This window comes from Bubalus bubalis, chromosome 8 (genome assembly GCF_019923935.1).
Source record: "Bubalus bubalis isolate 160015118507 breed Murrah chromosome 8, NDDB_SH_1, whole genome shotgun sequence".
Taxonomy (NCBI): domain Eukaryota; kingdom Metazoa; phylum Chordata; class Mammalia; order Artiodactyla; family Bovidae; genus Bubalus; species Bubalus bubalis.
In genome coordinates, this window is record NC_059164.1 from 93,574,555 (window position 1) to 93,597,917 (window position 23,363).

Genomic DNA, 23,363 nt, shown 5'->3' on the forward strand with positions numbered 1-23,363 from the left:
CAGTCCAAGGGACTCTCAAGAGTCTTCTCCAACACTACAGTTCAAAAGCATCAATTCTTCGTTGCTCAGCCTTCTTCACAGTCCAACTCTCACATCCATACATGACCACTGGAAAAACCATAGCCTTGACTAGACGGACCTTTGTTGACAAAGTAATGTCTCTGTTTTTGAATATGCTATCTAGGTTGGTCATAACTTTCCTTCCAAGGAGTAAGCGTCTTTTCATTTCATGGCTGCAGTCACCATCTGCAGTGATTTTGGAGCCCCCAAAAATAAAGTCTGACACTGTTTCCACTGTTTCCCCATCTATTTCCCAGGAAATGATGGGACCAGATGCCATGATCTTTGTTTTCTGAATGTTGAGCTTTAAGCCACCTTTTCCCTCTCCTCTTTCACTTTCATCAAGAGGCTTTTGAGTTCCTCTTCACTTTCTGCCATAAGGGTGGTGTCATCTGCATATCTGAGGTTATTGATTTTCTCCCAGCAATCTTGATTTCAGATTGTGCTTCTTCCAGCCCAGCGTTTCTCATGATGTACTACTCTGCATATAAGTTAAACAAGCAGGGTAACAGTATACAGCCTTAACATACTCCTTTTCCTATTTGGAACCAGTCTGTTGTTCCATGTCCAGTTCTAATTGTCGCCTCCTGACCTGCATATAGGTTTCTCAAATCTTTCTCGCCTTATAGTAGGGAAACCAGCAAAGGTGGAGGAATTCTTCCTGAGGTCCATAGACATAGCCTAGACACCCAACTTGGTGAACATTTAGAGCCAGGGGAAGTTGATTTCTGAACATTCGAGTGGTTGGATAGCCAGGAAGCAGGTTGGGTTGTAGGGGCAACAGTGCTAATGGAGATGGAGGTGATGGTTTCATCCCCCCCTCCCCCCCAGCCCCAGTCTCTGCTCCTTCCACCTAACTCACCCACCTCCCCAGTCTCTCTCATTCTGCTGGTGTCTTCTCTTCTGGGCTCCACTCATCTTAAGGATAGGATGGTGGCCAGGATGCCTAAAGGTGTACAGCAGGCAGAGAACAGGAAATAGTTGCAGAACTTGTAGCATTGGCAGTAACTGGTAGGCATTTAAGAGTTCCATGAAATCATCTCAGATGTGGTGGCTTCTAAGACTGGCTGGGGATGCAAGTAAGAGAGGCGCAAAGAACATGCTGCTTGGCCACCCACATGGTGAAAGGGGGAGGGATAGAAGCTCAGAACCAAGGTGACTACTGACTGTCCAGCACATGGGATGAGTGTGAGAGTGCTGAGAGTGGATCACTGACCATTGTGTTGGCAGCAGCTGCCAGTCCGGGTATTGGAGAGCACCAGAGTTAAGAAGAGCTGTAGGAACACCTACCTGTGTGGAGTAGGAAGGGTAAACATGGCAACCTGCAAACCCCAGCATGTCCCCCTCCCCAGGCCAATTTCCCATCTTCAGAAAGAGCTTAAATCTTTGAAAAGATTTCCAGATGGTGGAGATAGGTTATGTTCCACCACCCACACTCTCAGGGTGCATTTTCCAAATAGAGACAAAGAGAGTGAGGGCAAGAGAAAGGCTGCCCTTCACCTGGCACCCACTTAACGTTTTTTCTGCTTCTAGGTATGGATGAACTTATGTTCATGAGAATAATGTTAGATCCTCCCTGCCTCCTGCCAGTTTTTAGTGCCATCTGAAGATTGTCCTTAACATTGTCTTTTCTGGTTGAGGAAAACCTTATGGGTGATGAAGGTTGGTCCTAAAGCCTGGGTGAGAGATTGGCTAGGCAGATAAAGAAAAGGGCTGGATATCCAGGCAGAGGAAACAGCATGTGCAAAGGCATAGGAGGGCAAAACGTATGGTGAATTTGGGATTTGAGTGAAGCTGGAGCCAAGAATGTGTAGGAGGGAGAGACGGAGGAGAGACATGTGGGGAAAGACTCTATTCTGTACCAGCTCTTCCACCCAGCCTGTCTGCATGTTACAGATGTGTCTTTATCCTTTGGAGCTGGGCTAATTAGGATGTAATGAAATGAGCTGTGAGTTTAATCATCATCAGGGCCAATTAGATTCCCTGTACTCCCTTGTGGACTGTGCCCAGGAGTATGAAAGTTCTGTGAAGTTACCACTTTGGGAGAATTAAAGCACATGTTGTGGATGAATGTGTAACATGGTTTTAATATTCTTAAGAGCCCATTATTCTTATGTTCCTCTTTTTTTCTCATCCTATTCCTTCTCCTTCCTTGTTCTCTTTGTGATACTCTAGTCAATGCTGTATTTTACCAATGCCTCATTTTGCTAACAGAGATGCCAGTGCACAGGCACTTTTCAGAACACCCATTTAAAAAATTTTATTTATTTTTGATCGGAGGATAACTGCTTTACAATATTGTATTGGTTTCTGCCATACATCAACATGAATCAGCCATAGATATAATATGTCCCCTCCCTCTGAACCTCCCTCCCATTCCACCCCGCCTCCTCCCCATCCCACCCCTCTAGGTTATCACACAGTCCTGGTGAACTCCCTGTGTCAAACAACAAATTCCCACTGGCTGGCTGTTTTCCGTTTGGTAATGTATGTTTCCATGCTACTCTCTCCATTCATCCTACCCTCCCCCTCTCCCACTGTGTCCACAAGTCTGTTCTATGTCTGTGTCTCCATTGCTGCCCTGCAAATAGGCAGAACACCCATTTTTAAGATGTCCCTTTTTCTGGAGTATTGAGGACATGTTGTGACAGAGCATGAGTTCTACAGATAGGTCCTGGTACTCAGCTAGGAGGAAGGGTTTCCCTTTTGTTTTAAACCTGTTACTTTTGCAAGGCTGCTTGCCTGTATCAGGGAAATGGTGGTTTGATTCCCCATCTTCCCAGGGCTGCAGTCCAACATATAGCAAGTCTGTCAGGTTCAGGCTGATACCTGCCAGCCAGTGGCTTCTCCACTGTGGGCTCAGAGACTCCCATGGGATGCATTTGGCTGCCCACCTCCCAGGACCCTGTGGAGACCAGATGAGCAGGGGGAAAGTGAGGCTTCAGCAATGGCGTTCCCTTCAAATCTGCTGCCTGCAATGGAAGCAACTCTGCAGCGGACCTTACCTCCCTAGAGGCTAGACCAGACCCCTTGGAGACCCCCCAGAAGCTCCCAGAACAAAGTTAAGCTCTGAGAGTTCATCCGGATTAGACCGGTTTTCTGATGAGGAGATGCTGATCTGCCACGTGAGGCTGCACGTTTAGCTCCCTGTGACAGAACCATTTTCTCTGTCAACAGGTCCTTCAGCCCACAGCCGTCTCCAGCAGCTCTTCCCGCATTCATTTGTGTCAAAGGGATGACGCATGTGACAGTGTTGAGTGCCGATTCATTCGGGCCGTCACCTAGCAACGGCCTAATGGCTCCCCTGGCTCTCTGAGCCGGCTGAGAGCACAAAGGCAGCTTTTCAGGCTTGGCCTTCTCCCACCCACACACAGGACTTTGGGGGCCTCTACCCCTGCTGCTGCCGCGGGAGCTAAATGATGTATAGGAAACAAGTGCAGGACGAACAACAAAGGGGGACTTGGGACTGGCCAGCTTCCTTCTGGGCCCTGTCAGAGCCCCATTGGGAGGATGAATCCCAAATTCAGTCCCAGCACCATGCATTTGTGTAGGATTCCGGAGCTGGAAGGGCCTGGAGAGCACCCAGCCTCTCCCCTCTTTGGTAAGAGGAAAAATAACTAACCCTCCCAGGATGGAAGGTCTGTTCTCTTTCCTTGCTCTTTCCAGCGTGGACATTCAGCCAGTTTCAGTCCTAGACCTTGACAGTGAAGAAGTGCCTCTTTATGTCTTGAGTTAGCTTTGCGTGTAGTTCAGGAACATTCCTTTCTGCAAAATATATATGTTTTTCATTATAAAGTAATATGACCACATTACAGAAAACAGATACGAGGGGAAAAAAGTAAGTCATCCATAATCCCATGACCCGAACATAAGCACTGTCAGCATTTGCTATATTTCCGTTGTCTGTTTTTCTTCCAATGCATCTGCTTTTTCCATACTTACAGTCATGGCATACATACAATTTTGTGTCCTGCTCTTTCACTTAATATTTCCCTGAAAGTTATATACCATAAGCACTTTTTCATATTTGCCACGTAGCCTTATTTTTAGTGGCTATATATTATAACCAAAGACTAGACCATTTCCTTTCATTATGTCTGGGATAGTAGGCCTGGGGTTTATTTGCCAGCTGAAAGCTTTACCATTATCTTTTGCTTCCCCCCCCCCCCCCCCCCCCCCGGCTTTCTCCAGGCACCAAGTTTTCAGAATTAACGTCAGAAATGAAGATGAGATCAGCAAACTCAATCGGCTAGTGAATTCAGACAACCTTAAGGTACCTAGTTCTCTTTCTCTTGAGTATCAATTAACCGTGGTGGGAGAAGACTCTTGCAGCACTGGCATTGTTATTCCTGAAGAGTTTCTGTGTATAATCCTATATTAATCAACATGTCTTTATACAATGGAGAGAGTTGGTGGGGAAGTGCTCTCCAGGGAGATGGGGTCCTTAGCAGAGGGCTTCATCTTTCTGCCATTGACTTGTCACTCCTTGAGCTTTGCCATGTGTTGCCTGCTGGGCAGGCCTGACCAGATAAAACTGAAACGGCAGAAGTTTGCCCTTGTGCAGAACTCAGCTTCTCAGGGACCACCCAGGCTTTTGGCAGTTATTCTAGAAGAATGAGTTCATTGTGCTTTTTACCTGAACTATCCTTCAACCTGGTTTTACTTCTTTTCTCCTCAGCTCGACTTGTGGAAATCTCCCTCTACCCTTGGTCATCCTGCAGATGTCCTGGTCCCTTCTTTCAGTCTGCGGGAAGTCAAATCCTTCCTGGAGGACCATGGCTTAGAGTACTCAGTGGCTATTGAAGACCTGCAGGTGGGTAGGCCAAGGTCCCTCCACTGGTCTTGCATAGGACCAAACAGCCAGAGTGGACTTGGAACATTTTCAAGTTCTGGCCTCATTCTTCTCCATTGAACAGATGAAGACATTGAGGTATATGGAAGTAAAGTGCAGTAACTTGTTAGAGGAACATGTTGTGCTAGAAAGGGCTTACATGGCAAACCAGTCAGATCTGGATCCAGATCCTGATTTTGCTAACTACTAGCTGTGTAATTTTGGACAAACTGTTACCCTCTTGAGACTCTGTTCCTTCATCAGTAAAATGGTAATAGTTATATCTACTTCATACGATTAATTGAGATTAAGTGCTTAAATGTACATAAAATGTCTTACAGTGCATGGTATGTCATAGCTATCTCACAAGTATTAAGTCTCTTTTTTTTTATTTGAAGTCAAGAGGGAAGAATAGAATGTGTGCTGGTGGGGAGGTGCTGAAGGCCAGTCATAAAAAATACCCTTTGAGAATTATTTGCTGGTCCAGTGGCTTCACACTTTCATTGCAAGGGGAAGAAGTTCAATCCCTGGTCAGGGAACTAAAATCCCTCATGCCATGTGGCATGGGCAAAAATAAATAAATAATAAATAAGCATGGTTGGCGAAAGGGAGAATGTTACCAGCAGCCCCTAGCAGAGTCAGCGTCACTGCCCAAGTCAGACACCAGCCTCACGAGCTGTATTTGAACAGCAGGACAGTGTCTGGCTCACGTTCTCTCCTTCACCGAGGTGGGTTGTGGGCTAATTGGTGATTTGGCCTGGGAGTTTCCTGATGGTGTGAGCAGCTGTGAGCTTATTAATCATCCTCACATGTCACAGACATCTGCCAGGAGCCTTCAAAGTAGGAGTGGTTGTAAGAATTTCTTTGTTTCTGAATGGTTTCCCAAGCTGGGTATTTCAGAGGCACTGGATACCAGATGCAGGCTGACGTCTAGAGAATTCGTAGTATAGAATAACCAAATGGCACATATGTTGCTTCCAGGGAGAAAGTGAGTTTTGAATGAGGTGATGTACGTTGGGCTCCAAGAAGTAAGATTTTATAGATATGGGGAAGAAATCTGACCCCCTTTTATACCTTGACGTTTGTGCTGCTTGATATGTGTGCTGAGGGTGCTGCCCTCTTGGCCAGCCCATATCCCAAGGGAGAGTGGAAACAACATGAACCTCTGCCCCCAGAGAATCACTTTGTAATGTTGCCATGTCTGTTTCAGACCATTTTAGATAGTGAACACCAACAGCTACAACGCAATGTACGTCAAGAACTGAGCAATAATTGCTTTAACTATGGGGCCTATCACACCCTGGAAGATGTAAGTATTTCAAAGCAGGTGAAGATCAGATCATTGGCCTTTTGGGTTTTGTAACCCCTCTCCTTACTTCCAGGAGGTGTTAGTCCCTAGTACAGTACGCCTACAATGAGGGGTTAAAATGTGTACACTTCAATTTCTTTCTAATTCTTGGGTTGTTTATCTCCTAAGAGCAGAGTGAAATGCAAACTGAACATTTACTCCCACATGCATCCTTCTTTTCTTAAGCAACCCCTCAAAGAAAACCATGAAGTAATTGCAACCATTTTCAGTCCTCGTAATTCAACCTTGTTATATTCCACCAGAATCCCTGTACTTTATTCACCCAGATTAAAGTGTTACTTATCCCAGGCAAATAGACAAGTGATTATTTCCAAGGTTAACCAAATATTTCCACTCATTTATCATGACTACTTATAATGTATATTTGTTCCATAATACATGTTGGTGCTGTGTTTAGTTAGAAATCACTTATATAAATGACTTTCAAGGTAAGCCAACTCTTCAAATAAGAAATTTGGAGCAGAATAATTTAATGTAATATTGGAATTTGAAGAACCAAGAAGGACTGGAATGGAACTGAATCACGTAGCCTATGATTTTCTTAGGCCCCTAATGTTTTTTTCCTTAGTCTGGAAATTCTCTACTAACTCAGGAACAAACCCCAAATCTAAACTGGTATTTTGTTTCCTATGGCTGAATATATATCCAAAGATAGAGTTCCTGGCATGCTTTTCATGAGGCATATACTTTGAATTATTTTTCTTTCAGATGAGGTTTTTTTCCCAAGCTTTTTTTCCACTTCTTTCCCAGGATTGTCAGTAGCTTTGTTTATTGTGTACACTTGGCCACACTGCCCCTTGATCCCTCTTGTGACCAGTGACATACATCTGCAAAACAGCTGGATAAAGTCAGGAGTTCAGTCCAGGGCCATGGACGAAAATGGAGCTGAGGCCCACACAGGGATCCAACCTGTGACGATGGCCTCATTAACATGGGGCACTCCCGAGCTGAGCTAACAGGTTGCAAATGTCACCCAAGATTCTGGAAACACCATCCCCTCACCTGACTGCTGCAGGATCCTCACGTTCCTATCCACTCAATTTTGTTCTCTGACTTGAGGTATCATTGTCATCTGGCTTGCAGCAGAAGGCTACTCGTATTCAGTTCTTTGTAAAAACAGCTTTTACAAGCACATATCCCACAATCACTTGAACCTTCTTAGGTCTCTAAAGGGAATTTCCTGTTTGTCTCTGCCAGGGTTTCTAATTTAAGACCCTGTGTGCGTATTGTTGTGGTGGCAGTTACTTTTGTTATTGTTGTGGGTAAGCTTTCCCCTTGTGTTGGCATTGTGAATTTGCAACCCCATGTCTGGACACAGCTTGTTGTTTTAACTTTTCCTGAGTAACTCTCCTCTCATGACTTCAGGCAGGCATCTGGCTTTTGCTCCACTTTCTACGGTCAGTGGGTAGAGTTTCCAGGCCCTTTTCATGGCCATAATTACCACTTTCCAGCTCTCAAGTTGGAACTTGCTCCTTGCTCCAGGCAGGGTCCTTTGCCCTCTACTCCTCTTCCTGGTTGCTGTAAACCCTCAGAACCTAAGACGGATATCTAGCCCTGGGGCTTCACCTTTTGTCCTGTACTCTGTTAGCTTGCTCTCTCTTCATTTCTGGCACAATTTTTCCTTTTTTTTTTTTTTGGCTTTTAAATTTGGCTGGGACTCATTTTCATAGTATTTTATCTGGCTTGCCTATATATTTGAGAGCGAGTTTCTTGCTCAGTCTGCCATAATGACTGCAAGTCTGATAAACCCTTTAAGCTTGATTTTATTCTGGTATTGATTGCACACTTTCCTTCTCTGTAAAGCTCCTTCTTTCAAATTTAAGGTCTAAATATAAATTCATTTATTTCTTTATTTCAGCCCTCAAAAAGTTTGAACAACTAAGGTGGATGAATTCCATTTAAAACAAACCCCCCCTTTTTTTTTTTCCTGAAAGCAAATAAAAGCATTCATAACCTTGTTTTGTTACAGCTCTTCAATTGAGAGATCAAAGTCTTTAGAAGAATCACTTCCAAAGTGGAGTGCTTGTACAGTGGGGTGTAAGCAAGATAGTCCACTGGAATGGAGAAATAAACTGTTGCAATTTCTATTTCTACATATATTTGAATTTATTATTAATGTAACAACTTTTGTTTCTATTTTTTGTTTTATAATGTACATAATATACTTGTGTGGTATTATATATATTTATAGTACATGCTGAATTTTCTTCCTAACTGATGGGAAAAGTGATGAAAAAAAAGGAGGGGAGTTCTTTCAAGAATCTTGGCTAAATGGGGCCCTAGGTGGTTATCTAGACTCACTTCAGTTCAGTTGCTAAATCCTGTCTGACTCTTTGCGACCCCATGGACTGTAGCATGCCAGGCTTCCCTGTCCTTCACCAACTTCCGGAGCTTGCTCAAATTCATGTCCATTGAGTCCTTGATGCCATCCAACCATCTGGTCCTCTGTTGTCCCCTTCTCCTCCTGCCTTCAATCTTTCCCAGCATCAGGGTCTTTTCAAATGAGTCAGTTCTTCTCATCATGTGGCCAAAGTATTAGGGCTTCAGCTTTAGCATCAGTCCTTCCGATGGATATTCAGGACTGATTTCCTTTAGGATTGACTGGTTTGATCTCCTTGCAGTCCAAGGGACTCTCAAGAGTCTTCTGCAATACCATAGTTCAAAAGCATTAATTCTTTGGCACTCAGCTTTCTTTGTGGTCCAACTCTCAATCCATACATGACTACTGGAAAAACCATAGCTTTGACAAGATGGACCTTTGTTGGCAAAGTAATGTCTTTGGGTTTTAATATGCTGTCTAGGTCGGTCATCGGCGAAGGCAATGGCACCCTACTCCAGTACTCTTGCCTGGAGAATCCCATGGATGGAGGAGTCTGGCGGGCTGCAGTCCATGGGGTCGCAAAGAGTCAGACATGACTGAGCGACTTCACTTTCACTTTTCACTTTCGTGCATTGGAGAAGGAAATGGCAACCCACTCCAGTATTCTTGCCTGGAGAATCCCTGGGACGGGGGAGCCTGGTGGGCTGCCGTCTATGGGGTTGCACAGAGTCGAACACGACTGAAGCGACTTAGCAGCAGCAGCAGGTCGGTCATAGCTTTTCTTCCAAGGAGCAAACATCTTTTAATTTCATGGCTGCAGTCACCATCTGCAGTGATTTTGGAGCCCAAGAAAATAAAGTCTGTTGCTGTTTTCATTGTTTCCCTATCTGTTTGCCATGAAGTGTTGGGACTGGGTGTCTTGATCTTAGTTTTTTTGAATGTTGAGTTTTAAGCCAGCTTTTTCAGTCTCCTCCTTCACTTTCATTAAGAGGCTCTTCAGTTCCTCTTTGCTTTCTGCCATAAGGGTGGTGTCATCTGCATATTTGAGGTTATTGATATTTCTCCCAGCAATCTTGATTCCAGCTTGTGCTTCATCCAGCCCAGCATTTCGCACGATGTACTCTGCATATAACTTAAATAAGCAGGGTGATAATATATGGCCTAGACTAGTGTAGTGCAAAGGGCCACACTTTTGGAGCAGTATTTGTATACATGTTTTTACTCTCATTTAATGGACTATAATTTTGTGGACAAATAAAATGTGTTTTTCTCTAGAAAATCATAGACATGGATTCTTAGGCAGTTGCTTAATAATAAGCATTTCATATTGTCAACCCCAAGGTTAGGGGACTATAAAAAAATCATTAAGATCAACAAAATAAAGTTCACAGATACCCATCTAGAGCTGAACAAATTTTTTAAATGCCCCTGTGTTTACTTTTTCACACTTCAGATTCACAAAGAGATGGACAGCATTGTCAAATCTTATCCTCACTTGGTAAGCGCAGTGAAGATTGGGCATTCATTTGAGAACCGGTTGATGTATGTCCTGAAGGTGAGGCTCCATGCACCTTGAAGGGCCTGACTGGACTCAGGCTCCTGGCTCCTTGTGTCTAGGACTCAGCCCTCACACTTTTGAAAGAGGCAGATTGTAAGGACCTCCTTGACTTCAGGGAGGAGGGTGAGGTGGGGACACCTCTGCTCGGGTTAGAAGTTGTTCTGACACAGGGTCCCCTGCTTCTGCTTCTTGTGAATGGAGTTAGAAGGAGCACATCCCTTTCCAAGTTTTGGCTGAAAGGCAGGATCAAGAAGAGGTGAGTGGACTTCCCTGGTGGTCCAGTGGTTAAGAATCCACCTGCCAATGCAGGGGACCTGGGTTCAATCCCTGGTCCAAGAAGATTCCACAAGCTAAGGGGCAACTAAGCCCGTGCACCACAACTACTGAGCCGACACTCGAGAGCCTGTGTACCACAGCTACTGAGCCTGCGCCTGCTGACGCCGTGGGCCCTAGAGCCTTGCTCTGCAGCAAGAGAAGTCACCACAACTAGAGAAAGCCCACGCACAGCAACGAAGACCCCGGGCAGCCAAGAAAACTAATAAAACTTAAAAAATGAAAGAAGTGGGAGGTGGTTAGTGTTTCAGAAAGCTTTCAGATTGGCCACAGTCTTTTGCCTCCATTCCCATCTTCTGTAAATATGAAGACAAATTGGGATGGGTCTAAAAATTCCATTCTGCTTTTTAGGGGTACTTATTGGAAAAGCAATCTAGGACGGTAATTTTGGGGCTGGTGTAATTTTAAGCCCAGTCTATGATCCTTGGCTACATCAAGACTAATTTCCAGATATTTTTAACAGATTTTAGGTCTCTATTGGCAAAAGAGGCAAAGAATTTATGGCAGTGACATAAATTACATAAATAATCCAGCCAAATGAATAAAAAGGAATTTGGAGATATAAACCATGGAACAAGTGATGGTGCTTAGAATTTGTCAAACCCTTAGATCCATACAGGTCTTGAGGGATCCAGGCTTACAGCAATGGCGAAATTACCAGTGGGAGAAGCCCTGCCTTTGAGCTGGTTGCTGTCAAATAATCTACATAAATTTAGATTATTTGCCAACTGATGGAGACCTTTGCTTCATTAGCACCAAGCTCTGACCCAAGGGGACCCAACACTAAAAGGGAGCAGTCAGAATTCATTTCATGCAGTGAGCAATAGTGAACACCCCTTCCTCATTTTAAAACTGATTTCATTTATGGCATCAGCTAGAACAGGCTGGTTCATGCACTTTTGTGTCTCTCTCTGTTGAGATACCATTTGAGGTCATTCAAGAGACATAAAGTGAAAGTGAAGTCACTCAGTCATGTCAGACTCTTTGTGACCCCATGGACTGTAGCCTACCAGGTTCCTCCATCCATGGGATTTTCCAGGCAAGAATACTGGAGTGGGTTGCCATTTCCTTCTCCAGGAGATCTTCCTGACCCAGGGATTGAACCCCGGTCTCCTGCATTGTAGGCAAACGCTTTACCATCTGAGCCACCAGGGAAGTCCATTTAAGAGACATAATATTACCTCTAATCACACTGACATTATAATTCACAATAGCAAGTGTTTCCCCTTCCCATTTGCTTCCAACCTTGGAGTGGTTCAAGCTGCCTGGAGCTGTGGTGCTGCAATTCGGCCCTGCCAGTCAATTAAGCTCCTCGACCTGGAGAAGCCTGATAAATGGATGGTGCCCTCAGGAACATTTGACCTCTGAATGATCTTAAATGGTTTAAATGAATAGGGGCGAGCTGGGAAGAGGAGAGGAGAGGTGAGTAGACACACAGCCAGAGAGAAGGGTTATTTTCTGGCCTCTTTTTCCTTCCAGTTCAGCACTGGAAAAGGCAGGCAGCGCCCAGCCATTTGGCTGAATGCAGGCATCCATGCCCGGGAGTGGATCTCATCAGCCACAGCAATCTGGACTGCGAGAAAGGTCATGTCGCCTAGTATTAGCCCAGAATTCTGCAGGGCCAGGGGTGCCCTGTACTGTACTATGCAGCTGTACCTGGGGGGGTGGTGTGGTAGGTTAGGAGGGTACTTTCACAGGAACAATAGGCTGGGGGAGTCTTTTCAAATTGGAGAAACAAAAGATCAGAGCCCCACAGTCAGCCTCATAGTTTAGCCAAATGGCAATGTCCGCTCATAGCAGTGAGCGTACTAATGAGCTGTAGAGGTGGCCCCGAAACACTGACACATAGTCAGTCCTGCTCAGCAGCAAGGCTCAGATAATTTTTACCTTCAGTCCCTTTCAGGCTCTCCTGGCCCTCAGAGACCTCATGCTATCTCCATGCTCTGTCCCTCTGGAAAGTCTAGTTGAAGCCAGTTCCAGGGAGGAGGGGTGGTGTGAGTGGAGGACCCAACTTTCCCAACCCTAGCACAGGGGCTCATATTCCTAATAACTATTATGATGTGTGGTTCTCCCTTCCCCTGCTCCTACCCCCTGGAAGGAAGAATAAACCAGGCAGCCCAGGACTCATTGAAGTTGATGTCATCAGGTAGCCATGTTCCCTCAGATTTTGAAGTGCTCCATGGGCTTTGCAGAGAGCTGCACCTACAAGGGTGGCAGGGAGACTGCCAGAGGGTAGATGCTGTTCTAGGAGCTGGGCATCTGGGGAAGATACTCTGACTTAGATCTAGCAACCCAGCCTGCAAAGACATAGCTGACAAGCATGTTGTCTTTGCTTAGATTGCATGTGATTATGGGAGAGATCTAGTCATCACCTCCATCTTGAAGAAAATGGATATATTCTTGTTGCCGGTAGCCAATCCTGATGGATATGTGTACACTCATACTCACGTGAGTAATACTGACAGATGGGCTGGGCTTGGAGTTAAGACCTGTTTGTTGATTTCCTTGCTTTGTGACTGCATAGACCTTTATCTATGACCTTAGATAAAAATTCCATAAAATGTGCACTTTACGAGTTTCCTTGGGGGGGTCTCATTTTCCAGTCATTCTCTGGGCTGAGGGTTACCAGGGTATGTTTTTTTCCTTATAAAGAATCGTCTAATGAACTTCCTATTATGGATCTTGAACAATTATCAACACTTTACCAATCTTCTTTTCATTTCTTTCCCTCCCACATATTTTTTTTTTTTCTGACGTATTTTAAAGCAAATCCCAGACATCAGGTTACTTCATTCAAAACTTCTTTAGTCTTCATCTCTGCTGCTGCTGCTGCTAAGTTGCTTCAGTCGTGTCCAACTCTGGGGACCCCATAGATGGAAGCCCATCAGGCTCCCCTGCCCCCGGGATTCTCCAGGCAAGAGCACTGGAGCGGGCTGCCGTCTTCATCTCTAGTTGATGATAATTAAAACACCACTACTATCAACAGTAAAAAAATTGGATGGAAGGTTTTCAATATCATCTAATATCCCTAATTATCTTTAAAATGTCTTTTGAGTCAATTTGTTGAAATTAGGATCCAAATAAGGTCTGTACCTGTATTTGGTTGTTACAACTATGCAGGCTTTTAAATTATACAACGTCTTCCCCACCCCTACCCTACCCCCACATGTCTTTTAGAATGTCATTCATTTGTTGGAGAAACCCAAGTAAATTGTCATGTAGAATGTGTCACATTCTGAATTTGCCTGATGAATTCTTTGTTCTGTGCCATTTAATTTATTCCCTCATCCCCTGTGTTTCCTGTTCACTTGCGGTCAGATCTAGGTGCTCGATTGGAGTCAGGTCAGTGTTTCAGGCAAGGGTTAAATAGTTGCTGTGCACTTGCTGTCACATCAGTTATCGTTGAGGCCGATAATGTCCATTTGTTCCACTTTGACTGAAGCCCTAAATTATTCAGTGGATTCAGGTGGCATCAGGTCATTTTGGGGAAGTCCTTTTCTCCCGATCAGGAGGCTAATTCTCCCTTCTGGGGAAGGAGAGGACACTCTGCAGTTAGAGAAGGCTGAAACCCCGATGATCCTCCAAATCTCTGAAGTTGCCTCCAGGACTTCAGGCAGCTTGCCCCATCCATGGTGCCATCTCTATCATAGGCCCCCCAAAGAAAAGCTTTACCTCTTCTGTGCCCTGACCCATCTCTGAATGCTGTTTCTTCCTTGGTGAATTTTTCAGAACCGATTATGGAGGAAGACACGGTCTGTAAATCCTAGAAGCACCTGCATTGGTGCTGATCCGAATAGAAATTGGAATTCTCATTTTGGAGGTAGGTGGGGGAGACAGTTATTAAATCCTGATACCTCTGGGTAGCCTGGTCCTTAGGTCTCTGAGCTGGCAGTGAGGGAACTGGTTTGTAGGCTATCTCCATTGCTGGTTCACTGAGAAACTGGGCAAATCCCTTATTCTGTGTATCACTCTATATTGTTGTTCACTGTAATTTTGAAAGGGAATGACTGAGCAGTTTCTGTCCTCCTGAGAGAACACTATTATCTTTAAAACTATTCTATCTTATACAAATCCATGGGCTGACCTTCTACCTGGCCGTCCTGGTTCCTGGGAAAGTTACTGAATGGTGGAAGGGCTCTTGGTGGTAACAGAAGAGAGCAATTAGCACTATTACCCCAACAGGCAGGGTGACGTTGTGAAGATTAAACTATAGCAGTTTACCCTTAGATGTATAAATATGAACCTCTGCCCTTTGATGTTACGGAAAGAAAATGAGAATTAGGAGACGTGGATTCTGAGTTCCAGCTATTTAAAAATCACCCCCACAGTAGTGCCAACTATATGCTATATAGCTTCCCATATATTATCTTATTTATTCTTCTGACCTAGAGAGTGAGTTTTCTTATTGGAAATGGGACAATGGAAGCTCAGCGACAATCTCAAGAGCATACGGTTAATAAGATTTAGGATCTAACGAGTTGCCAGTCCAGGTTCGATGCAAGATACTGGTTGCTTGGGGCTGGTGCACTGGGACGACCCAGAGGGATGGTATGGGGAGGGAGGAGGGAGGAGGGTTCAGGATGGGGAACACATGTATACCTATGGCGGATTCATTTTGATATTTGGCAAAACTAATACAATTATGTAAAGTTTAAAAATAAAATAAAATTAAAAAAAAAAGATTTAGGATCTAAACTCACTTTTCAATTCCAAATTCTGGTGGTTCTCTTTCACTGTTCCACAGCTGTACTGATGTTTTGCTTTTGATGTGATGTTTTAATGTAATGGTTTTAATTTTCTTACTTGCGTAGAAATACCACACAAACCATTGGGGGAAAAATAATGTGACTGTGGGAAAGGAGCTGATAAAAATGTGGCAATTGAGGGCATCAAAGCTAAGTCACAACAGGGATGCTTTCACATACATGCCAGATACCTTAGGGGGCTATATTGTGAGGTAATACAGAAGGCAATAATTTTAAATATCTGTCAAATAATCAAGAGATTTTAGCCACAACAATGGATTATTTTTGGCAGCACTTGGCCATTAAGATCTGAACCAAGAGAATTAGTTGGAGAATAAATGGAGTCATTTTCATTATTAATTAGTATTCATATTAATTATCAAGAATACATATTAATTACTTATTGTAAAATATGACATTAATTGTTGGTGATACAGTACAAGGTCAAGTCTATCCATTAGAGGAGTTATCAATTTTCCTGCTCAACACTGGCAGATTCAGCACCCCACTTCCACACCCTCCCCACAATATATACACATTGTGGACTAGATTCTCAGGGCAGCCAGCAGTGGCCTATGCACACTTTCTGCCTCTCCTCTGGGTGGAGAATCCTGCATTTCTATTTCCTTAGCCCATGGGTTAACGTTTCTGCTTGGGTCACTCCCCACAGGAGTGGGAACCAGTAACGACCCTTGCTCTGATATATATCATGGACTCCATGCCCATTCAGAAGTGGAGGTGAAATCGGTGGCAGATTTCATTACAAATCATGGGGACTTCAAATGCCTCATCAACCTGCACAGCTACTCGCAGCTGGTGATGTATCCATATGGCTACACGACTAGCAGAGCCCGGGATGCTGATGAACTGGTAAGTGGTATATGTGTTTCCTCTGGGTGCTCTACAGTGGTGGTTCTCGAGCTTTGTAGAGAAAGTCCAGAAGCTGGGCTTGTTTCCAGAAGGGCCCAGCGTTCTCTCTCTGTTCTCTGCAATGTGCCATCAGGCCTACTGGGAACAGGAAGAAGATGATCCTCCTTATTTCAGAGTTTGCTGTGAGTTCCAAGATCCACACTGGATGCTGTTTTTCCTTCTCACTTGTCTTTCTGACCAAAATGTATTGCAGATCCACTGCTTGTCAAGAACTGTGGACGGCATTGTGGTGGCCAAGAGGGAGGTGCTCCTCACTCGGGGTGTGGTAGAATTTAAGTAGGGTGCAGGCCACAGCCCAGGGGTGCTCTGTGCCGCATGCAGTGATTCACCCCAGGATGTGAGCAGACACTTAGGGTGAACTCATTGGAGTGGGCCTGACACCTGCAGAGTGACTGCAGGCCTCTCTCTCTCTGCTGGTTTGCTTGAGTGTGCCCCTCTGCGGGGGGTCACAGCTACAGGGCTTATGACTAGGTGTGGTCTAGACTTTGGTCTCAAGCAGGTCCTCTGTGTAGGGCACATGCATATATGGTGGCCCTTTCTCCACCTCCACTCTGAGAACACCCAAACTCTTAAAAGGTTTTCGCTTGAACATACTTGCCCTTCCCTTGTCTTCATGAACATGACATTCCCTTCCCTCAGGTTAGGTGAACATGGTGATGCCTTTACTAGATTTCTAATGGGCTGGTGAACAGCTCTCTAGATCTGCAAAGAGCTGCAATACAGCACCCCAACTTGAGTTTACAATACACCTGTTTTCAGAGCATTTATCTGGCCTTCTTCCACCTCTCTCCTTACCCTGGCCCCAAACTGGAAGTAAAGAACTGAGGATGTGATAGAAGGAGTTGGAGGAACCATTCCATTTCCCTCACTTTATAGTTAGGCCTTGGCTCTGGTCAGATGGGAAAGAAGGAGACCAGAAGGGAACTTTGGGTGGTGGGGAGGGGTTGGGGGGTGGGGGTTTGGGAATCTTCCAATCCACTGCAGTACAGAACAGCTGAGGAATGTCTGGCTTCAGAGTCCATTCTTTCTCACTCTAATGATCTCCCGCTCCTAGGATATGGTGGCACGGAATGCATCCAAAGCTATGGCTTCCTTGTCGGGCACTCAGTACCGAGTGGGTTCTATCAGCTCCATTATCTGTAAGTACTCCCTGAGTTTACTGGTTACTAGGGAACACTTGGAGAGGATACCTGAAGCTGGAGAAGAGCCACAAGACAGCCTTTTTTTATGTTGTAACCTGTTTTTGTTGCTAGTGATAGGCTGAATTTATGTCAAGTCCGTGTGGTGGTAGTTGTTGCAGGCAACCATCATCAAACTGGGGTAGTGGTACCAGGGCGTGGAGGGGACCCCCTCACCATCCTGTCTGAAATGAACACGTGCATGGCAGGCTTGGTTTAGGAGGTCCTCCGGACAGTCATTAGCATTGAGCTGAAAAAACAAAAAAACTCTATGAAGACTGCAGACCTGACGAGGGTCTTGAGACCCATCACCTACAACTCAACCTCAGTTTGAGGAAATACTTTTGTTTTGGTTTCTCGCTGAAGTGTTTCATCTGAGCATTTCACTCTATTCCTGCTGAGATCCTTCTAGTTCCGTTATTCTGTGATCTGATCTTTAAATTTTTAGATCAGATTGAAGGATATGATTATTTTCCAAAGCCCAGCTATAAATGGGAAATAGAAACACAAAACATGGGGAGCTAAGCTCCTTTCAAACAAGTGCCCTTCTTTTCCCCCTCTGGTGCCTCCTCTGTAAATAGTTTTCCAACAGTTGGTCTGCCCTCAAAGCCCCTGAAAACTTGCTGATATTGCTTTCCTTTTCCATACTGTAACTCGCTCTCCCATCCTACTTACTTTGCCCTCAACTGCTGTTCTCCTCAGTCTTCCTCTTCTGCAAAGATTCTCCATCCCACCTCCTAGGTCCTCATCTATACTCTGACCTCAGCACTCTTGTCTGTATTTCACATGCCACCAAGCTGCATAAAGCACTTAGCAGGATGTTGATGTTTGTGTTGCTAATTGCATCAACAAGCTAGTAATTACTCATGGTTTATCATCACTAGTGTTGTTGAATGGGAGCACCTCTGAGAACAAACACATCAGGAGAGGTTCACTACCTTCTATTTAATTAGTCAGAACTGAGCCCTATGCCAAAGAGAGCTAAAGGAACTTGGCAGGAGCCTTCTGAGCAGGTCCTCTCTAAAGATCTCTGCAGGTCACCAGAGTCCTGGATTTTGGGTCTAAATGCCAGTTTAAAGAATAGCCTTTTCCTCCCATATCAAAAAACATTCTTCTTCCCAGCATAAGCTGTCCCCAAAGTAAGATTGCTCCATCAGATTGCTCATCAGATTGCTCCAACAGAATAGGAGAAAGGCTCTCCTGAGTGTTATCAAGAGACATAATATTTTCTACCTCTTTCAAGAGCCCATCTTCTGTATTTTTTATAGGCTTTGCCTGCCCTCCTTTCTTCCCCAAAATGAAATCAATTTTTGTATAAAAATACTCTCACTCTCTGGGTTAGGGTGTGTAGGATGTAAGTACTTGACATTTGTTCCTTCAAGTGCTGACCCTTTCCTTAGATTAATCCTTTTAGATGAATTATAAAATTTGTATATGTTATTCAGTTATACAAATTATTTGTATTTGTATAAATACAAATAATTCTAAAATGGATTTTCACACTCTCCTGCCTTCTTTGAGCATGTAGAAGAGATTTAAGTTCCTTTCTTCATGACTGAGTGGCCTTCTGAATGTCAGTTGTTGTATCTTGAAAGCCTTCTGTGCTATATTGCACTGTTCAATCCTTTTGCTAAATAGCCCAGCTTGTTTTGCTTCTTTAATTCTTGTGTCTGCTTTCTAGAATTTTCATGTCTCCTTCCTTAGGCCACCTTCCTCTAGCAACCCTTTCCCCTCCTCTTCACAGATTCTGATCTACTAAGGGCTTAGGAACAAAGTCTTTGAGCTTGTTTGGCTCATGGGTAGATTGTGAGTTTTAAGGATGTTCATGACAGCATTGTTTAGTTATAGAAGACTGGGAAGCACCTAAATGTTTATCAGTAGAATACTGGATAAAAATGCATTTGGTGCATTCCTACAGTGAAACGGAAAAGGAAATGGCAGTCCACTCCAGTATTCTTGCTTGGAAAATCCCATGGACAGAGGAGCCTGGCAGGCTACAATCTATGGGGTCAGAAAGAGTCGGATATGATTAAGCAGCTTCACCTCATTTACAGTGAAACATTATGCAGCCCTTAAGTGAATGAGGTGGATCTGTATGTGCTAATAGGAAATAATCTTCAATTGTTAATTGAAAAATAGAGTGTGCACACCAGTGTTATTAGTATGTTCCCAGTTATGTTTAAAAAAGAGTAGGTAGGTAGACTTAGCAAGGACCCAAGTAAAGTGAAGTTCTTGAATCTGATCAGTTTGTTCAGCAGAGGTCCTCCTGCCCTCTTCCTGAATTTAAAACCTGTTCTGAAATACTTGAGCTTGCTATGTAACTTGCTGGTGCCATAGTCTGTTTCTTATTCAGCATTTTTCTCCAGGTAGAGAAAATCTGTAGGAATTGTACAGGAATTTCAGAGAGATTAGGAGAGCCTATTCCATAACCTCAGGGAACATGTAATTGCAGCTGAAGCAGCATCTCTGCTGCTGCTGCTGCTAAGTCGCTTCAGTCGTGTCTGACTCTGTGCGACCCCATAGACGGCAGCCCACCAGGCTCCCCCGTCCCTGGGATTCTCCAGGCAAGAACACTGGAGTGGGTTGCCATTTCCTTCTCCGATGCATGAAAGAGAAAAGTGAAAGTGAAGTCGCTCAGTCCTGTCTGACTCCTAGTGACCCCATGGACTGCAGCCTACCAGGCTCCTCTGTCCATGGGATTTTCCAGGCAAGAGTACTGGAGTGGGGTGCCATTGCCTTCTCCGTGAAGCAGCATCTCTAGAAAATCACAAATGGTATCATAAGAAACAACGTTCAGGAACAATGGAAAAATAAAGGGACCCATATTTTAACAGACATGTGTATATTATGGGCTTCCCTGGTAGCTTAGTTGGTAAAGAATTGCCTGCAATGCAGGAGACTGCCACAACACAAGAGACACAGGTTCAATCCCTGGGTCAGGAAGGTCCCTTGGAGAAGGAAATGGCAGCCCACTCCAGTATTCTTATCTGAGAAATCCCATGGACAGAGGAGCCTGGTGGGCTACAGTCCATGGGGCCACAAGAATTGCACACAACTGAGCAACTAAACCACCACGACCATATGTTTTATATACATATATATAAAACATTCTAACTGAACCCCAAGGAGGTTGAAGAAAGCATGGGCTTTGTCATCAGATGGATTTGAATTCCAGCCCTGCCATTTTCCATCTATGTTTTCTTAGACAAAGTATTCTATTCTGAGCCTGGATTTTTTTCTTATCTGAAAAACAAGGACAGTAATACCCATCTCACTGGTTTATTAAAGATTAAATGTAAACTTACCAGTATGATGACGGGCTCATGGTAGATGTTCAACAAATGATAGCTGCTGTTGACATTGTTATTTTATTATTCAGTATCATCTACACTACACCTTTATCCAGTTTCTGCTAGAGTTTGACTGGAAGAAGCAGGAAAACAGGCCTTTTGCCTCCTTAGCCTTTTGACAAAGGGAAGTCCCAAGTGCTTCCTTCCCTCTGTGTTGTTAGTTACCTCTTGAGATGCAAAAAGTTATCCTAAAATTTAGCAGCTTAAAACAATAAACATGAATTTTCTTATACAGTTTCTGTGTGTCAGGAACTCAAGAGCTGCCTAGCTGGGTGGCTCTGGCTCAGGCACTCTCGGGAGGTTGCAGTCAGGATGTCTTCCAGGGTTACAGTCATCTAGAGGCTTAATGGGGCTGAGGGATCTGCTTCTCAGACTCACTCTGGTGCCTGCCAAGTGATTGCTAATTGTTGGCAGTGAGTTCTTCACCACATAGACCTCTTTATAAAGGTCTGCTTGAGTGTTCTTACAACATAACAGCTGGCTCTATCAGAGCCAGTAACCCAAGAGAGAGCAAGGGCAGAAGCCATGATATTTATGACCTAGCTTTGAAGGGCGCACACTCTCATTTCTGCAGTCAAACAGATCATGTTGGCCCTGTCCAGTGTAGGAGGGCATTACACAAGGATGTGAATACTAGGAGATACGGATCATTGTGGCTGTGTTGGAGGCTGCCTCCCACACTCTGCAGAGATTGGCTTCCAGTGGCCTGAAGGAGTCCAAACAGTGAATTGGTGACAAAATGGAAATGAGGATTTAAAATCTCTTGGATTGAGACTAGTGAAGACCTTCATGGTGCAGGACAGCCTGAGACATAGGGATCAGGCCAACATTTGTGTGTTGTAGGTTGATGACTTTCAGAAAGAACTATAGATCACTGAGGAACCACAGGTTGGCAGCGCTCCGAGCCCCATCCCATCTAACCCTGAAAGGAACTGAGCTTCAAAGTGTTTTCTCTTTTTGACTTAACAGATACAGCTAGTGGGAACGCTATTGACTGGGCATATGATAATGGCATCAAGTATGCATTCTCTTTTGAGTTGAGAGATACTGGTTTCTATGCCTTCATTCTGCCAGCCGACCAGATCATCCCCACTGCACAGGAGACCTGGCTGGGGCTCAAGACCATCATGGAGCATGTGTGGAACAACATCTAGAGGAGAGCCTTGCTCTGTCTACATTTTATATTCCCTTGTCCACACACACACAGAGGCCATTATTAAAGAGAGCTTGTTCCTTCACACATGAGTCGGAGTCTTCTGGCTTTGTAGAGAACACAGGTCAGCCACCGGCCAGCCCCCTTCCTTGTAGTTCGTGCATTCTGGCCGTGCGCTGAGAGAAGCACTTCTGCCAGCCTGCTGTGTTTTGGTTCTGCTGTTTCACTGAGCCCTCTGTATGCCTTTCCTTCCACGTAGCTGGGTGGGCAAGCCACACTTAGGATCAACCCTTAATGGGTGGCATGTCTCTTCCTCATGTTTAGATCAAAAGGCGTGTGAAATGGTTCTCTAGTTTCATCCGATCTAGCCACACCCATGGCCTTGCTCTGGTGGGGGCCCCAAGGGAAGTGCTGTGGGAGGTAATGCTTGTCTTTTAGACTGGTCTCACAGATGTCACAGAACTTCCTTTAACTGATCTCACTCCTTCTTGAACATATTTTTCTTTGAAAAATAAATCCCATAGGGTTATCAGTACAGGTCATCCCCTTGTTTTGTTTTTGTTCGCTCTTAGTCTGATATAAATATATATAAATATAAATAAATAATCTGATATCTATATATATAAAATATAGACTCACGTCTCATCACTGGGTCAAAAATTCCCAGATATTACAATTCTGATCACATTCTCCCCTTTGTTATTCAGTGTAACTGGGATCCAGAAGGTGATCCGTGTCCTCAGGTACTGCTCACTCAGAAAGCCTGGATTAAGTGCTGATCCAATATAATAGCAGGATAGCTAAATTATCCCCATCTGTCCTGATGGGCTCACCTCTACTTTGCCTTTTGAACTTACTTAAGAGATCTTTCTCTCACGCTGTTGGTCCTAAATCACTCCTCTGGCTTGGGTAATCTTACTACCCTTGCACATCCCTATTTGTTCTCTGGTGTACTTTGTGTTTCCTTCTCCTGGTTTTCATTTTTTGGTTTTGATCTTTAAAGTTGCTTTTTCTATTTTGCATCCTGAACCTTGAGCAGCAAGGTGGAGCAAAGATTCATCAGTCAGGCTCCTCTTGTTACATTCTTCCTTAGCATGTACCATCTGCCTCTTTTATTTTCTCTCTCTCTCTTTTTTAATTTGCTCTTTTCAAACATGTCTGTAAATCTTACCCTTCTGCCTAGGATTTGTGCAGCATCTGGTATGTGCTCATAAGCCAATAAATATTCAATATGAGTCTCCTGATCATCTTCTATTCTTTGCCTTCACCTGAATGGAACCAAGCCATGGTTTTGAATATGCAGCTCTTTATAATGTCAAAAGTCAATTTTAATCCCTGTCCATATCACATGACATATCCTTCTCCATCAGGCTGAGGGGCCTCCAGGGTAATGTTACCTTGGTGACTGCGCCCTGGTCCTGGGTCTAGTTCTTAGTTTTTCAGCTCAGAGGCTTGATATTTTTTGTGTCTGTATTGATTAGACTTGGGGATGCCGACTCACGCCTACAGAGCTCAGATGAGGCACATGATAAAATC

At 44.3% G+C, this 23,363-nt stretch overlaps 2 protein-coding genes across 5 annotated transcripts in view; both read left to right on the forward strand.

The window, feature by feature from the left end:
• The window catches only part of LOC102415381 (carboxypeptidase A4), a 43,891-nt gene extending 21,979 nt beyond the window's left edge, over window positions 1-21,912 (forward strand). For 3 of the 4 annotated variants that reach the window (XM_045166459.1, XM_045166460.1, XM_006043415.4), the window contains 10 exons: window positions 4,252-4,333; window positions 4,739-4,873; window positions 6,102-6,200; window positions 10,034-10,135; window positions 11,951-12,055; window positions 12,809-12,919; window positions 14,201-14,291; window positions 15,887-16,086; window positions 17,201-17,285; window positions 21,644-21,912. In XM_045166459.1, the coding sequence (XP_045022394.1) occupies window positions 4,252-4,333; window positions 4,739-4,873; window positions 6,102-6,200; window positions 10,034-10,135; window positions 11,951-12,055; window positions 12,809-12,919; window positions 14,201-14,291; window positions 15,887-16,086; window positions 17,201-17,285; window positions 21,644-21,828 (1,195 nt within the window). In that variant the 3' untranslated portion in view covers window positions 21,829-21,912. Of the gene's footprint in view, window positions 1-597; window positions 2,548-4,251; window positions 4,334-4,738; window positions 4,874-6,101; window positions 6,201-10,033; window positions 10,136-11,950; window positions 12,056-12,808; window positions 12,920-14,200; window positions 14,292-15,886; window positions 16,087-17,200; window positions 17,286-21,643 lie in introns of those variants that run through there. The other variant, XM_006043417.4, reaches the window with a different exon arrangement.
• Window positions 17,201-23,363, forward strand: part of CPA5 (carboxypeptidase A5) — a 52,651-nt gene continuing 46,488 nt past the window's right edge. Inside the window, exon 1 of the mRNA XM_025291527.3 lies at window positions 17,201-17,285. The gene's annotated coding sequence lies outside the window, so the exon portion shown is untranslated. The remainder of the gene's footprint in view (window positions 17,286-23,363) is intronic.